At 39.2% G+C, this 17,748-nt stretch overlaps 1 protein-coding gene across 1 annotated transcript in view; it reads left to right on the forward strand.

Annotated features, from left to right (window-relative positions):
- The first annotated feature begins 1,865 nt into the window (after nt 1–1,865).
- The window catches only part of kcng4a (potassium voltage-gated channel, subfamily G, member 4a), a 32,965-nt gene continuing 17,082 nt past the window's right edge, over nt 1,866–17,748 (forward strand). Inside the window, exons 1-2 of the mRNA XM_039762468.1 lie at nt 1,866–1,967; nt 2,696–3,496. Coding sequence (XP_039618402.1) covers nt 2,747–3,496 — 750 coding nt within the window. The 5' untranslated portion in view covers nt 1,866–1,967; nt 2,696–2,746. The remainder of the gene's footprint in view (nt 1,968–2,695; nt 3,497–17,748) is intronic.

Here is a 17,748-nt window from a genome sequence, read left to right on the forward strand (position 1 = left end):
GTGTATGTAATCGTAAGATGTGAATCAAAAGTTGACAACTGTCTTGGCTTGAGAAATGGACATATCTGGTAAGTTTTTAAGTGTTTTGTCTGTGTCCCATAGACTGCAATGTAATGTGCCAGTACAGGTAAGACAATTTTTTTAAACTTATTGAAAATTAATACCTTTAGAACACAATTTTGTATTTCATGTTTGTGTGTGAACAACTTTGATGTGATAAAAACTGAACAAATTTGGCTTGCAGGAAGGAAGATGAGAAGTCTGTAACACAGGGAAGGAGACAGTGAAAATAAGAATTACTGGTAAGGATTTGGGCCCTACTAGATGACGGGTGACCAGTGCAGGATTTACGTATAAGCTACACAAGCTATAGCTTAGGGCCCCCTCCTTCTTGGGGGCCCCCAAAACAAATCATATTTGGCATTTACATAGAATATCTGGACTTATAAAGGGCCCCGTGTCTCAAATAGCATAGGGCCTTATCAAGTCTAAATCTGGCCCTGCGGGTGACCCAACTACCTAATCCTACTTATGTAACTAGTGAGGATTTCCTAGTCTCTCAAATTCTTTTCAGCACACCTCCTCTCACCTCCAAACCCTTTTGGCCAAGTATTGCTAAGTGTGCTCTTACCTCCAATTCCATCGACTGCAGGCTCTCCTGGATGGGGCTACAATGCACTTTAAGGCCTGACCTGAGAGTATTTCTGGTCTCGTGTCAAAATATCCAATAGGTATTCGGGCCAGCTCCCTCTACCAGTGCCTGCAATCTCTATTCTGTGGGTTACCTGTGAAGACTACAAGCACCAGGCAACCATGCAGGAGTCGCAAGTACAGTGGCATCAGTCTCCCAGTTATCTGTAAGACTGGTAGTAACTTAGGCCAAGGAGTGACCTCATCCTGTCCATAGAGCATTCCAGTGCGTATACCTTGACATCACATGTGTGGTGTGATCTGAACCATATTCTAGATGGGATTGCAAACTCATTCCAATGTTCCACTGCTGTCTCCAACAATCATTATTTATGGAAATCAGAAGATGGAGAAAACTGTTCAAACGTGTAAATGCAGTAAAGTTTGTGCAATGTCATTTTCTAGTAAAGATAGTGATCTAGCAGAATGATTACTGTATGTTGCACTGAATGTGAACACTGCTTTACTAGTGATGTTCATTTCATTTCATTTCATTATATGGAGCTCTTGAAACATTTACATTGATTAAAAAAGCAGTACTAAAATGCTGATATTGGGCAGGTGGTGGGGGGGCCGTTGGGGCTTATAGCCAATCATCTTCGCCTCCGTGATATGTATCTGTCTCAAAGTAAATGAGCCACGTGAAAATGAATATGTTAAACACAGGCACATTGTCTGTTAAGCAGAGGTTAATAATGACAGCGCACAGCTGTTACATCGAAGTCAAGAGAAAAGGTTAAGAGGATGCACAATTGGAATGAGTTAATCTGTTTTATTTTACCATCAGGGTGAGTGACAATAAACCAGACAGGATTGGTCACAACAGCTGGCAAATCTTATAATCGTGTGTTTGTTTCTGTTTACAGATGATTGTGAAAACATGCATTTCAAGAACATGGAAAATCAAATGCTGAACGACAAATATTGAGAGGGGAAAAAAAATTTTTTCCTTGACTCCATCTCTGCCAGTGTCTCCTCTGGGAAAGCACAGAGCAACCAAGTCAGCTGAGTGCCTGTGTCCACAGAAGCCCTTTAGCTGCTCCTGCTGCTGCTGCTGCCGCTGCTGCTGAAACAACACAGTTTATTCTAACAGGCAGAGGATGCGATGGAGCTAGCAAATGATGCACACTCTTGTAGCGAGAGGAGGAGATTTTGGGAATGTCTTGGAGAAACATGCCATAGCGCTGCAGGAATACTTTTAAGTACTGCATATTGTATATCTGAGAGGACATTGTAAGGAAAGAGAAGACAAAATAAACCTGTCTTCCCAAACAATGGTAAGAGCAAACTTTCTTTCTCCTTTCAGTTTTAAAAAAAAATCTGAAAAAATATCCTTCTTGTTTTGTTGTAGTTACCTTATAGATTCATGTAGTTGAAGAAAATTGAGTTAAAAATAGTAGAAAAAAATGTACAATATGCCCCTGGGAATGCAGACCTGGCTGTGAATGACATCCTTGCTACTTTATATGGCTTGTTTGCCATATGTATCACTTTAAATTGAATTAAAGTTATGCAAAGGAAAAAGTCTTTCCCTATAGAAAAATAAATCTATAGATTATGAAATGTATGCATTTTTCATTGAATGCCCTTTGGTGTTTTATTCTAACTATAAAATATGTTTAAATTACGCACTGCACACTGACCTTGTCAATGAGAAGTGCACCATATGCAATTAAAATAATTTTACATGTATTTAAATTATACCTAACTAATTCTATACTTACACTATGTAGTTAGAATATAATTATACGTTAACCAGATGATTTTTAGTATTATGCCTTGAAAGAAAGAAAGAGATTGAGTGATTCACTCATTCATTTATTCATTTTAGATGCATTACAGCTGCCAGAAGTGTAAAAACTAAAGAGAGATAAAGTGCCAAATATATGAGAAAAATGCCCTCACACTGTTAGTTCAAAATTATTACACAGTCAAAGTATACTGAAACTAAAGTATGCCTGCTAATGCCTGCTCTTTCCTTTTCTCTTCCTTGCTACACCTTAAGTGCTGCTTTATCTGATCTTGGTGATCTTGCACTCTGATCCTTAACTTCGTCATGCCGATTATCTCGGGAACTGGAGACCAGGACTACAGTAATTTAAGCCTCAGTGACAGCAGTAGCCTTGATCATGAATTTACCAGCATCCCCGAAACTCAGACCATCAAAGGGGTTTACTACCAAAGGGCCAGAAGACTATACTCTAGAGATAAGACATACACAGTTGACCAGAATCACCAGATCATTATTAATGTGGGAGGCAATCGGTACGTTATTCCATGGAGCACCCTGGATGAGTTTCCCCTCACACGTCTGGGTAAACTGAAATTATGCAGCAATTATGAGGAAATTGTTCAGGTCTGTGATGATTATGATGAAATTGCCAATGAGTTCTTCTTTGACAGGAGCCCATCTGCCTTCAGAGTGATCTTGAACTTTCTTTCAGCTGGGAAGCTACGTCTTTTACGAGAGATGTGTGCCTTGTCTTTTTACGAGGAACTTTCTTACTGGGGTCTCGAGGTGACTCACATGGAACGATGCTGCAAAAAAAAGTTGTACACCAGGCTGGAAGATGTTGCAGAAATGGAAAGACGAGAAGAAGCCCGTAGAATCAAAAACCATGAGCATGTTCTGGTGGACAACACTAAATATGGCATTTATATGAATAAGCTGAGAGACATGGTGGAAAATCCCCAGTCTGGTCTCCCAGGAAAAGTATTTGCCTGCCTTTCAGTCGTTTTTGTGGCCATCACAGTTGTTAGCCTTTGTATCAGCACCATGCCAGATTTAAGAGCAGAAGAGGACAGGGTGAGTGACTTTATCCAGCCTCTTTCTACTTTTAACACAAATGAGATACTCTACTTGGTTTTAGCTCAGTGGCTAAAGTTAATTAACAGTGCATCTATTGGAAAAGTGAATCAACATAAATCTCAATAATGGGATAAATAAGAACTATTATGGGAGAAGAAGCTTTTGTAAACATATAGGCTTGATTACATATGATAAATAAAAGAACATCATTTCTGTAGAAGTACTACTGTAGCAAGAACCAGTAATGTAGTCTTTACTAGGTAATAACAGATAGAGTCAATTAAAAGTGAAAAAGTAAAGCCCTAATATTAAACTGGGAGCTGTTCAGAAGTTAAGTTTAAAAAAAAAAAGCTCAGAAATGTTTTCCTTCTGTTTGTTGAAAACCTTACATTACCACACTGGCACTGTAACTAGTACTGTGCTCTCTCAACTCCTGGATCCTATTCTGGTCACTTCCACATTTGCCTTCTTTTCATGCTTTGAATTCATCTCACAATTCAAACATTTGCAGGTTGAATGTCTAAATTGTCCTGAAAATGGAAGAATTGATGAATAAAATATTAAGGGACACACACTATTCCCCTAAACCACAGCTTTTTTTTTTTTTTACCTGTGCTGCCATCCCACGGGCTTCAAATGGGACCACCGTCACCGTGGAGTGTTTAAGAGACAATGCCATCGCTTGTGACTGAGTCAGCATCAGGTCACTGTTTGACTCTCCTCTGTACTCTGCACTGTTGTAGAATGTCCGGGGATGAACTGAGCGGCACACTCACTTGGCAAAAGTCTCTTAAACTTTGCCAGCCCTGCCAGGCCAAGGGCTTCCAGGGCTGTATTGACTTGGAGAGCTGTATAAACTCCACCACCTTTGCCATTTGTCACCATCACTAAGATGTTTAATAATATTTTTAAGAGTGAAAAAAACAGCAATTGATATGCATAATACAGTAGATATATTCCATGATTTTATATATATTTACAGTATATTTTAATAATATAATATTTGCAAAATGGTACATTGCTTTGAGCCTGTCTAGTGGGATGTATGCTAAATATGAATACTGCCTAGATTTCAGAAATATGAGGAGTGTTCAGTGAGCAGGAATTTTCATGCTCTATTCTTATAAATAGGGCAAGGTAGACATGCTTCATTGGACAAACACACACATACATGAACTTGTTGTTAATTGTGCTAGTTGCTCTTCCCCCTTTCTGTCCGTTGTAATCAACATGTCAGAGCAGGAGGTACACAGTAGTGGTGTGCAGCACATTATTATTAATTTTTTGACAAATTAAGAAGTCATTCCATCTCAGATTTATTCGACATTTACAGTAACAATCAGTTTGGGGATGAGCGTTTCTCTCTCTCAGTCTAGAGTGTATGATTGGTGCAAATCATTCAGAGAGGGACTATCATCTCTTCAGTCCACTTAAGGAATTTTTAGGAGGGAAGAAATTTAAGTCGAATGGGGAGGTTATTGACGCTGTGCAAGAATGGGTCAACATGCAGTCAAAAGACTTCAACTCTTCTAGGATTTAGGAGCTTCCTGAACACTGGAACAAGTGTATGTATTCCAGTGGCAGGAGACTACACAGAAAAATGGTGTGTAAGTCATTTCATTATATTTAATAAATAAAGCGTAGCTCATATATTCCTGTTTATATTTGAACGCCTCTCATATGTACCTAAAGATGCCTTGCAAGCAGGTCCTCCAACTTGCAGGGGAAACCTGTAAGTTGGTGGCAGGATTGGCCCTCAAGCCACAGTAAAAAACATCTCACTCTTCAGTGTGGTGCTAAGGTGTCACCCGTTACACAGCTGCACTCGGATCTCAATCCGGGTGGTTCGTTGTGTGGTGGGTACAGCAATGCACTGTAATCAGCCCATGCTCCCAACCTCTACCTAAAGATGACAAACGTACTTTTAGGAAACTTTCAAACTTCTCTTACTTAGTATTAGAACTCTTGTTTATCTTCCACTTCTTCTCCACAGAAAAGCAGTTGCATTCTTTTTTGGTCATGAGGTAGACTTCTTTCTTCCAGTTCTCCTCTTCATAAGTGTACTAAACTACAAGTGGGCTTTCCACCATTCATTAAATGATTTATGGAGTTTTATTAACAGGCTACCATCAACTGAAAAACTAACACAATAGCCACATAGTGAAGAATGTGTGATACAAATATTCATCCATTTTCTGAAAATGTTGGAAACAACAGTGCACTGTTTATTAGCAGCATTGGAGGGAAAAAAAAAAACTTGGTTTGGGATCAAGAGTATTTTAAATGTGCATCCATTCATTCATCCATTTTCTAAAGTTGTACCAATCCAGTTGATGGTTGAAGTCTATCCTAGCTTCTGGGAGCTAGGCTGGTGTTTGGATAAATTAGACTACCAGTCCATCTATCAACCCGTCCAATGCTTTATTCAATTCAGCATCACAGGAACCATGTCTACCAGGATTAAAGCAGGTACAAAATAGGAACCAAGCCTGAGTGTGGTACAGGACCATTTCAGTCATATGAAAATATTATCTGCTGTCTATACATCCCATCAGTCTCTGTTACAATAGCAGGATAAATTTGGTCTGATTCAAAGTGTTTACCTGTATATAAGGTGTGTATGGACTCTGTTACAACAAACCCACCTAAAGCACTCATTTGGCACAAAGAAACCCATGCAGTTGGATGACAAGTCATTACAATGACGTTCTTCAGGTCTAAAGATGCCTTCAACCATAATCCTGGCCATTTCATGCTAATTATTACTTATTAATTTTTGGCTGATGCCTTTATCCAAGGTGACTTACATCATTTGAGATACAATTGGTTACATTTCATTTGTTTTTCCAATTGGAGCACAGGCAGGTGAAGTGACTTGCTCATGGTCATATCAGTGGGATTTGAACCAACAGCATCAGGGTCTGCAGTCCAAAGTCTTACCTACTATGTCACTACTTTAATATTTCCTTATAAAAATGGTAAGAGAGCAAATAGAGAGTAGGATTTGTATTACAAATGCACATCCATTTTCAAATCTATCTTTCCATCCAATCCTTTTAATGTACCCACTCTATTGATAGCAGGGCCATAGGGGGACCAAGCCTGCCTCAAGTATCGGGTCCAACGTAGGAATGAACAATGGACAGTGAAACAGGTCATTTGCAACACATATGTCATATACTGTATAATTTATTTCAAAAAAGCATACAATGCCATAATTATACTGTATTTTGAATGCTTGATGTTTAATTATTTTAGACATGAATTCTCCTCACAAACCCCTGCTTTGCCATCTGCCATTTAAAAATATCAGAAGCTACATAAACCAAACCCCACCTTTGTTGTTCAGTTAGGAATCCTGTGCCAGAATAAAATAAAACTCACTGACAAATTCTAAGAAGGGTTTGTACTTTGCAATCAAACTTAGGATAATGAATTTTTGTTTTTGTTATTCAAGGACCAGGCAAGGAAATATAAAATTAAAGAAGTCACAATACAAAATGTAAAAAAAAAAAAACACCTGTCAAGTGTTAGGAAGAGTGGAAGGCTTTGTTCAAAACTATTGAAATGTGACTTTGTATTTTCTGTTGAACATCCCATTTGAATTTGTTTGAATGCAATATAATTTAAACATCTTGAAGTAAGTACAATGAAACAACCTTCTTTAAATATGAAAGGGTACCAAAAAAAAAGTTGCTGATTATCTTCTGCAGATGTGTAGTTGTACTAGTTCTTTAAAAACATTTCACTTTTATGGAAGCTATTGTATATTTGCAAAAGAAAACAGCAGCAATAGAGTGAAAAAAGTATTAAATTCATTCTCATTTGTTGATCTCTTTTTTCAAAACCTTGTAGGATTCAACATTTCCAACAAAATGCAAGCACATGCACCACAAACGTCCATGTGCTTTACTGCCAGTGACTGTGACAACATTACAGTGGATTAACTTGAAGGCTTAAAGCTCTGCTCTAATCATTTTTAGCATCGGCTTAGTAGTCCTTCCTTGTACTTTGATCCATGTGGACTGGGGTCAGCACTGCTGCATCAGACTCCGGTTCAAATGCAGGGACTGGTCCTTGCCTTCTTTCATGTTTTCCTCCATCTCGTCCACTTTTCCTCCTTCATGCCAAAGTTGTGCAGGGTAGGTTGGTTGATGACTAAAATAATTGTGAATCTGGCAGTCAAACTGTATCTCAAACAAAAATGCGTTCCTGTCTTACACCTAAGCTGCCAATTAAGGAATCTTATCCAATATTTCCTAAAGAGGAAGGAACTATTTCAAGAAATGGCTGGGTGTCTAACCCTTGTATAGTGTGCAGTGTAGAGAGGTGCAGACTCATTCTAGGCACACATTAGTCACATACAATATTAGCTGAAAATTAAGAAGGTGGCCTCATCAGGCCAGCTAATGTACTGAGTTTTGCAACATTGACACTCATCAAGAGAGAAAATGATGATGATTATTTTAATGATGATTCATATATACAGTATAATTGTATAATGTATTAGAATCTAAACAAGACAGTTTGATTAAATTTTTTTCTATGCTGGCCGAGAGTAATGAATGAGTCCCACTATGGATTGTTGCCACATTCAAACTTATCTACTGAAGCTGACATAAAAGGCCATAAAATTGGAACAAGCGGTTTCCTTAAATGAATGGAAGGATGCATGGATGAATATTATTATATATTAAATATATCTTAAAACAATATAACAGAGGTAACGTGATAGCCTGTGTAAAGAGGAGACAAAATCAAAGTTTTGGGGAACTACCCTAGTAAAGCCATACAATTAGAATAATTGCAAGTGTGAAATACACAGAACAAGTTGCGGATGCGTCTTTTTAGACAAGAGCTCAAAATAGAACCGATTTCAAAATGGCCGGACTTCCGGTCATTATTGATTCCAGTCAGGAAGTGGTTCAGAAGGGTAAATCTTCCATTCTGGTAGAGGGAGGAAGAAAGGAGGCATCAGAACACCGTGCCAACCCCTTGGTTTGATGGGTAATTACCATCACTAGAGCTCTTAAGCTCCCTCCCATACACACGCCTGTGACACCTGCTACAGGAGATATGGTAATATTAGTGTCAAAACTCTTAAGCAGAGTGAGGAGAGCTTCCTGAACTTACAGAATATTCTTTTATTTCATCAAGCTAAGTCATTTATTTTTGAACTCCATGGGAGGGCAATGGGCTTAAGTCCAGGATGGAGCAGACCTGCTACACGTGAGGCATGAACTGTTACAACAGCATTCTGCAATGTTGTATGGTAGAATATAAAGAAAGGTTTTAGCACAAATCATGTATGGTTTATAAATTTGAGACAGAATTTATTATGAAATTGTATACTGAATATAACCCATCTAACCATTTTCCAACCTGCTTCAGCACTCCAGGGTTAAAGAAGGAGGCAACTTGCGTCACATCAGTCATTCATCCATCAGTCATCCATCCATCAGTCCAGTCTGAGTCACCTTTATCTATTAAATGACTGTTATGAAAAAAGGCAAGTGCAAAAGGACAAATGGAGAAAAGCAGTAATGAAAAAATGACAGATTTTCAAAGGGGAAAAGCAAGAGAAAAGCTGCTAGGCACGTAGTAATTTTAGCCTGTGTTAATAGGGAACCAAATATCAAACCAAACGTGAAGACATTAACAATCCATTGTCAAGTCCTAAATCCTTTTCTGCTCTAATGCTAGGACTTTGTTGTTTTTTATAATCTTTGATCTAAAGATTGGACAAATTTTTGATAGCGACAACCTCTGTTATACAGCTTGTGTGATTATATAAAAGGTTATAAACCAAATGACTACCAACATTACATTACTAACAGCATCATTACTACTAATAAAATAGCTGTACTCAACCAACTCACAATGTGGCAATGTCTGGGAAGATATTCCATAATGGTGGAGTACGGTAATAAGATTAAAAAAATAAAAGTAAAAGTAAATAAAAAGAAAAGTAACAAGGAAAAAACGATGCAACTTCAGGTCCTATAGGATAATTGGATGCAAAGCGTACTTTCATGTGATTAATTTAAGTGCCCTAAAATGAGGGAGCTTAACACTCCAGGGATCACAGATTATAATGAAGATCTGAACAACAGATGATTGAGAGATCAGAAATGTGGTTTTTGATTTAGAAAGGAAAGTAAACTGGAGGTGAAAGACACTTTGAGAATTCTATTTAGTAGGGAAGCTGCTCCCGTGAATCGACAAACACCTGGATTATATGCATACAATAATAAACAGGCTCAGAGTGGCTGCAGGGTTTTAAATATATTCAGTCTTTTTCTGAACAAGGTATTATTAAACCCTTGCACTTACCTGAATGTGGTGCCCTACCATCATGAGGCACACAGATTTATGCATAAACTAGTGTGTGGTAATCATGGTGTAAGTAACAGGGGCACTAGGAAGCAACAGTCTACTCCAAAAACATTTAAAACAAAGAAGTAACAAACACTGATTAGGCTGCCAGTTACTAATAAGTTAATTAACCTTTGGGAAGTAAGAGAACACTACTGTAGATTAACCAAACGGAGCCAGGCAGACACAAGGAGCACATACAGACTCCACACAGACATCAGGCCCCAAATCTCCACCATTCTCCAATCTCTATACTACCATAACTTCCAACTACTTATGGCATCAAGCAGCATTTCATTTTTAACTATTTTAATTGAAATTTTCTTTCAATGTATTTTTATAGACAGTTTGACCTAGTGACTGTAAAACACAAGGCAGATGTTTCCATCCCTGCCTCTGACTCACTGCGGTAACCTCACACAAATTGCACAACGTTCACAACAAAATCACCAGTGGCTTACTTCATGGAGGTTCATCTAGGTCAGGGGTGGACAAAGTCTTTCCTGGAGGGCCACAGTGGCTGTGGGTTTTTGTTCCAACCCAGTTGCTTAAGAGGAAGCACTTATTGCTCAAGTAACACTTCTGCTTCACTTTAGTTGTCTCGCTTGTTAAGATTTTGAACCCTTATTGCTTATTTTAGTCTTAACAGTATTCTCGTTGTTTAATTGCTCAATATTAGCAGTAAGATGCAAATGACAAAATAAACCAGCAGTTCTCTGTTTTGCTTTTTCCATTTACACCTGTGTGGATTTATCATGCATTGTTTGGTTTAATTAAATACTTGGAAGGAAAGTGAAGAGAAAAAAGTGAAAGACTGAGATTTACTCATCCATTTTAGCCTTCAAATCATTTGGATGATATGCTTACAAAGGAAAATGACTTGACATAAAAGAGTTAAAGCACTTAAAAAGCCATGAAATTAATTTATTGGCAGCAATTGTTTTCCAATTAAGCAATTGGTTTGGAACAAAAACCTGCAATCACTGCGGCCCTCCAGGAATGGCTTTGCCCACCCCTGATCTAGGTGGTGTGCTGCTTGATTTTTTTAAAATCTGAAACTTTGCCCATTCCTTTGTTGTTTGTTTGCCAGATTTTTCCCATACTTTGCTCTCTGTAATGGTGACTCTGAGGCTCAGGATCTGCGCCAGCAATCAAAAATGTTGCTGGTTTGAATCCTGTAAATACTAGAAGTGTTAACCAAGGCCCTTAACCACCAATTACTTTGTCCTGGGTATGACGTTAAATTGCAATGTGGCGAACAGACGGATCCCATGCCTGCCCGGGACGCCCATTCGACGTATGTTGCGTGGGAGCAACCATGGACTGCTCAAAATCTCCCCCGGGACACTTGGTGGCAGCCTCCCTGGCTGACGGTGGTGCCTCAGCTTCCTGCAGGGCTCCATAGGAGATAAAGTTCTCCACAGCCCTGTTGGGATCTGGGGTGGCCGCCAGGGGGGTGCTGCATGGGTCCCTGAGCCTGGCTGGGTGAGTTTTCAGCCTCACCCTGAAGTGCAACCAGAAACAACAACAACAACATTTATTTATATAGCACATTTTCATACAAACAGTAGCTCAAAGTGCTTTACATAATAAAGAATAGAAAAATAAAAGACACAATAAGAATACAAAATTAATCAACATTAATTAACATCGAATAAGAGTAAGGTTCAATGGCCAGAGGGGACAGAAAAAACAAAAACTCCAGACGGCTGGAGAAAAAATAAAATCTGTAGGGATTCCAGACCATGAGACCGCCCAGTCCCCTCTGGGCATTCTACCTAACATAAATGAAACAGTCCTCTTTGGATTTAGGGTTCTCACGGAAGGGCTTGATGAAGATGGTCACGTAGAATTCTGCCTTTTAATCCATCCATCATTGTTGATGTCAAGCAGCTGATCAAGCACCTGGTGGGCTATAAAAGGGGCCAGCAACCACTACTCAGTGGCCAGAGATGGGAGGAGGAGGATGAAGCTAGACGAGAGGAGTGGTGGTTCCAGAAGGGAGTGTATTTTGTGCTTGTGCTATTTTGGACTGTGTTGTGCCTGTGGGGTTCACGGGAAAGACGTGCCCCACAGGTGAAGAAAATAAAAGTCTTTGTGTGTTTTTACACGTGCCTCCGTGTGAGTCTGTGCTGGGTCGGGCACAATAAAGTGCCTTTCTTACAGCAAGCAGGTTGTCCAACTTACTGGGAGAATTTGGGGGTTGGTGGCAGGATTCGCACTACAGCCACCATAAAGAAATTCCCACTGTTCCAATGTGGTGCCGAGGTGTCACCTGCTGCACTTGGGTCAAGTGCGGCATTGCACTGTAAATTAGCACATGCTCCCAACCTCACCTCTCTGCTAGCCACTCTCACCATTTTTAGCATTTGCAAGCCTATGTGACATGTCAAATATCTCCTAAATTGATAAAATGATGAACTCATTTAAAAAAAGGCTTTTCTTAGCATAAACTGTGGATTCTTTTTCACTTACCATATGCTCTGAAGTCAGTTATGTTTTTTGATACTCTGTTTACACACTGTGCCTTTTATTTATTAAATATCAAAACATTTAGACTGCTGAAGAAAAGAAGCAAAATCTCATTCTTAAGATTTTCCTCCGGATTGAATACTCAGCTTTGTTATGTGTAAGCAATGTTGCTGTTCTTTCATCATTTCATGGCACAAAATATGTGTCAGAAACAGGAGGGATATAAAGTCTATGTGTGACCTCATGTCTGTTGTGTCCTGTATGCATCCAACCTTCCAGTTCAAGGCAAAGATGCAGGCAGCACCATCCTTTACAAACCAGAACAGATGGTATGGATCTCACTTGGTGCTCTAAAGTACATAGATTGTTTTTGTTAGGATTTTAGTATTCCTGTCAACTTCATGAAGTTTTTATTATGCTTATCAAGGGTTTTTTGGGCCTTTCAATCAAAATGAAATGGACTCCTTAAATATTATTGTTCTTTTTAACAGTGAAGCTTTCCTTACCAGGTGCTTTATTAGTACCACCTATTCCATCATATATGTTCCTTCCATGTGCTGTGGCAAAGAAATGCCATTCTGCATCAACTCTAAAATCTGCCAAGTGCTGGTACAGTTTGCAGAAGTTTTTACATTTTTATACTGTGCTGAGGTGTCACCCGCTGCACTTGGATCCCAATCCAGGTGGTTTGGCGTGTGGTGGGTGCGGCAACATGCTATCAGCACATGCTCCCAAACTCTGTAATGACAGCCATCAGAAAAAGTACAATTTGGTAAGTGGGGGCCAATGAGCTCATTCACTTATTGCAGCAGCTTATTCTGCGATTGTATTGTGAAGACAGATAGTCACTTACAACACAGAAGTTCTCGCATTTCACCTCACTCTCGGTCCTGAAATACGCAACCAAAGGGTGCAGAGAAACTTGACCAGTTTCCCAATGCAATGATTGTACCCTATCTTGGACTATATATGTGAAAACAAATCCTAACAAAAATACCCTCCAGATCTATGTACTTTAAAGAACACCAAGTGACATCCATACCATTTGTTCTGATTCTAAAAAAGGGATGATGTTTTCTATATCTGTGGCATTAGACTGGTGATGGGATAGACATATATGGGACACGACAGAAAAATAATTACACAGAACATAAACTTTAACATTCCTGCTGGTCCTGACACATCTTTCATGCAGTCAAATGATGAAAGAACATCAACTTGGATTCCACATAACAAAATCGAGTATACAAAAATGGAAGAAAATCTTAAGAATGAGATTTCTCTTTTGTTCACTCAGTAGTCCTAGCACTTTGACTTTTAATAAATAAATTATATGTAAAAATAGTATTCTTGTGTTTTTAAGGCTATGGTTGATCTTTTTTTTAACTTTTAATGAATATAATCAAAATTTAACATGTTATTATTCTTTAAAACAGTGTGTAAATGCGTGGACGCTAGGGGTCGCTATTGCCCCTTTAATCCCAACAGACAGACTTTCAGGACACCAAGTAAAAGCAATAAGAAGTGTTTTTAATCTTCTTTCTTCTATAAATAGTGCCTTCAAGCACCCCTGACACAATAAACAGGCAATTAAATCTTAAATTACAATAATAATAAATACAATTCTCTCCTCCAAACCTCCCAGCAAGCTCTGTCCTACACCTCCCGACTCCAGCTTGCTTGCTGGGTCTTCAGCCGTCCTTCAGTGCCTGACCCAGAAGTGCTTCTGTTGTTCCTCACACGTGACTTGCCAGCACTTCCAGGTAAGATGGAGAATTCAAGTTCTTTAGTCAGCCAGGAAATACTTCAGGGTTCCCGTCCATGTGATCCATTAGTACTTCCAGGCTATAAGGAAAGTATGACTCCCCAGGTCCTTCGACAGCTCCCCTTGGCGTCACTCACAGCACAAACAGGGCTGACAAACCGAACTCCAAGTCCCAGGATGCCCTGCGGGAATCTAGCGTCTTGGGGGAGGCAGTGTCCAAAAGTAGCTGCCTTCCCACATCCTTTCATTCTCTTAGCATCCCAGCCAGGTTGAGCTGCTGGCCATACATCACAAGTGTTATGTACATATTAACCAATATTTTCTTTGACCTATCAAGCACCACATCTCAAAAACTAGACTGAACACAAAAAAACACTTTTGGTGGGTGGACTAATATCATATGGATGATGTTACTGAAAAAACTGTTCTGTTTTGTAGATTTTAAGATTTTTATATACATTTTTTTATGTCTTCACAGTGTGAATAACAACTTTTTATACCTTTCCTATACTGCTTGAAAAAATTCGCAGTTAGTGAAAATCAATATGCAATGAATTTTTACGGGGCTATAAAGAAAATATGATTGATTTCAGAGAATGTTGTAAGAATCCTCAGTTTATGCTGAGAACAATCTTTTTGAATGATTTACATATCTTTATTGGTTCAGGAGATATTTAACATCTCCCAAAGCGTTCCGAAAGCTAAAAATGGCGAATGCTACAATCTTTCAAGGGGCCAATGGGGAGAAGGGTAGGGGGAAATTTTTAATTATTTTTGGCTATCAATCAATCAAATGAGTAAACTATGCAGCAACAACCTTTTGATGGATCACACTTCTAAATTAATATTTAAAAGTACTTAAATGTGGAAATTTAATGTGGAAGTTGTTTTCTTTATGTTTATACTCCCATTGTAAAAAATATATAAATACCAAAATAAATAGAATATTGCAATTCTTTGGAAATGCACATGAGTTTAAAAATGCATGGCATTGTGACTAGTGTTAGTGAAAATGATGGCACATGACTTTGCAAGTTCATAGGTCACTGTGAGAAAATGAAAGGCAAGCACATGTCTTTTTGGCAATGTGTTCAGACTGAATTTCCTATGAAGGAGGAAACAACAGACATTCACACACACATAGGTGACACATTCAATGCACATAAGGACATGCACTTTTGGGGATGATGGGTAAAGAGAGCACTTTATAGCTGTGGATATAGACATTGGCAATCAGCCCTGTAGTGGTCTCTTACAAAATACACGTACAGTAGAAAGAAGAGAAAATCTCCTTGACACTGACAATCAAAGAAATGGCAGCAGAGATGGGAATAGGGTGCCATGGATTCCAGCCATTTATGAACTGCAGGGAGTTCTTCAGACATCTATAACAACAGCAAAAATGTATCAATCAGACGGAGTGAATTAAAGAATGCAGACTTGAGTCAAATATAATAATTTTATATTGTAAATTATAACAAGACATTAGTCATAAAGAGGTTTAGGGTCCCAAGTGAGAAAAAGCTCTTTTAATTGCCATTTGGGAAAGAAATATGTCTTCCACTCTGCAATCTTCTCAAATGACAACATCTTTTTGGATGGTCTTCTTCTCCTTGGATGGTCCATATTTATAGGTTTGCATTGGAACAGGGGGAGTCAGATGTGACATGGAGTTGATGTCATTTGCTCCAATTCTGGTGACCTTTCTTTTATTCAAAGGCAAACAGGTCAGAGACTAGGTAAGATGCATTTCCTTCCATCTGTGCCCCCATAGGTCCTCCCTACATATGTGACAATAAACTCTATCTTTATGGAATTCTAAAATGAATATAAAAATCAAAGTAAAGTTTATTGTCATCTCAACTGTATACAGAGACAAAATGATGACACTCAGGGCCCACAGCGTACACATAGTGGAAATAGGATAGGACAGTGTGCGCAAACAGACACAACCATGTCACATACTGTTTAAACAGGCAATAAGCCAACAGGAGTAACTGTCACAGTTACACAGAAACCCATTTAATGCAAGTTCCACAGATCAGCGTGGTGAATGATATTTTGACATGAGGGATAAAGATCAGTCAGAGCAAGACATTGTAAGGTGTTTGGGAAGGTTAGAAGTTCTTCTGGGGAGACTGACAGTCTGGAGAAAATAGCCATCGCATAACCTGCCAGATCTATCTCTGATTTTGTAGTAACTTTTTCTAGATGGCAAAGGAATGGTGAAACTATGAGAGGGGTGAGAAGGGTGCAAGGATGCAATATTTGGAGATCGTGTATTTAAGAGAAGAGAGAGGCACCCCGATAATATTCTCTGCTGAGCTGACTATCTAGTCTGTTGTGGCTGGACATGCTGCAGTTTCCATATCAGAGAATAACGCAGCTGGCCAGATCCCTCTCAATGGTGCCTCTGTAAAACATGATGAGAAAAGGAGATGGGAGTCTTGCTTGTTTCAGCCGCCTCAAAAAGTGTAGGTCCCCTGATTGTCATTTTTATATATGGAATGGTATTGTTAGTCCATGAGATGTCCACAGTTATGTGCACACCGAGGAAATTGGCACTCTTTACAATCTTCGCAGTGGAGTCATTGATGCAGACTGGGATGTGGTCAAGGTGGGTTCTTCCTGAAATCAACAATCAATGCAAGATCTTGCCTGAAGAAGGGGCCTGAGTTGCCTCAAAAGCTTGCATATTGTAATCTTTTTAGTTAGCCAATAAAGGGTGCCATATTGCTCGACTTCTCACCACATCCATAATGGCTATCACGGCACAACACCTATAGTTTTATCAATGCTGAAGGACAGATTGTTGTCTATGCACCAAATGGCCAGTGCCTAGAGCATGGGAAAAAAAGCACAATATAAATAAAATGTATTATTACAATTATTAACTGCTCCACCTCCTCTCTCTATGAGGACTCATCATCCCTGGTTATCAGTCCTAGCACAGTGGTGTAATGCATGACTGTGCAGCCATGAGTCACAATGGGACCAAGCACACAGCCCTGAGGGGCCCCAGTACTCAGTGTGATAGGGATGGAGGTGTTGAAGCCAATCCAAATCAACTGGGGCCACTCAGTCAGGAAGTCCCACATCAAAATACAGAGAGAGTTGTTCCACCCTAACCCACTCAGTTCCACAATCAGCTTCTGGAAAACAGTTGTGTTAAATGCTCAACTATGACAGCATTCTGACATGAACTGTCAGAATGAACTTGGATGTACCATGAACATGAACTTGGATGTACCATGAACATGAACTTGGATGTACCTCTTTTATCCACGTGTATAAGGGAGAGGTTGAGAGGAGAAGAATTAGTGTCTTCGGTGGACCTGCTGGTCAGATAGTCAAACAGCAAAGGGTTCAAAGAGCTGGGAAGACTGAACTTTATGTGTGCCACAACTAGCTTTTCAAAGCACTTCATGATAATAGAAGTCAGTGCTATGGAAGGGTAGTCATCCAGACAAGTCCTTGATAATTTCTTAGGTACCGGGATGATAGTGCTGGATATGCAGTACATTGGGGTGGTCAACTGGCTTAAAAATGTATTAAAGATATCTGTGAGGACCTGAGCAAATTCACTGGCACATTCCCTCAACACATGACCAAGTGTATGTTGTCTATGAGCTTGACT

The sequence above is a fragment of the Polypterus senegalus genome, chromosome 9 (genome assembly GCF_016835505.1).
Source record: "Polypterus senegalus isolate Bchr_013 chromosome 9, ASM1683550v1, whole genome shotgun sequence".
Classification (NCBI taxonomy): domain Eukaryota; kingdom Metazoa; phylum Chordata; class Cladistia; order Polypteriformes; family Polypteridae; genus Polypterus; species Polypterus senegalus.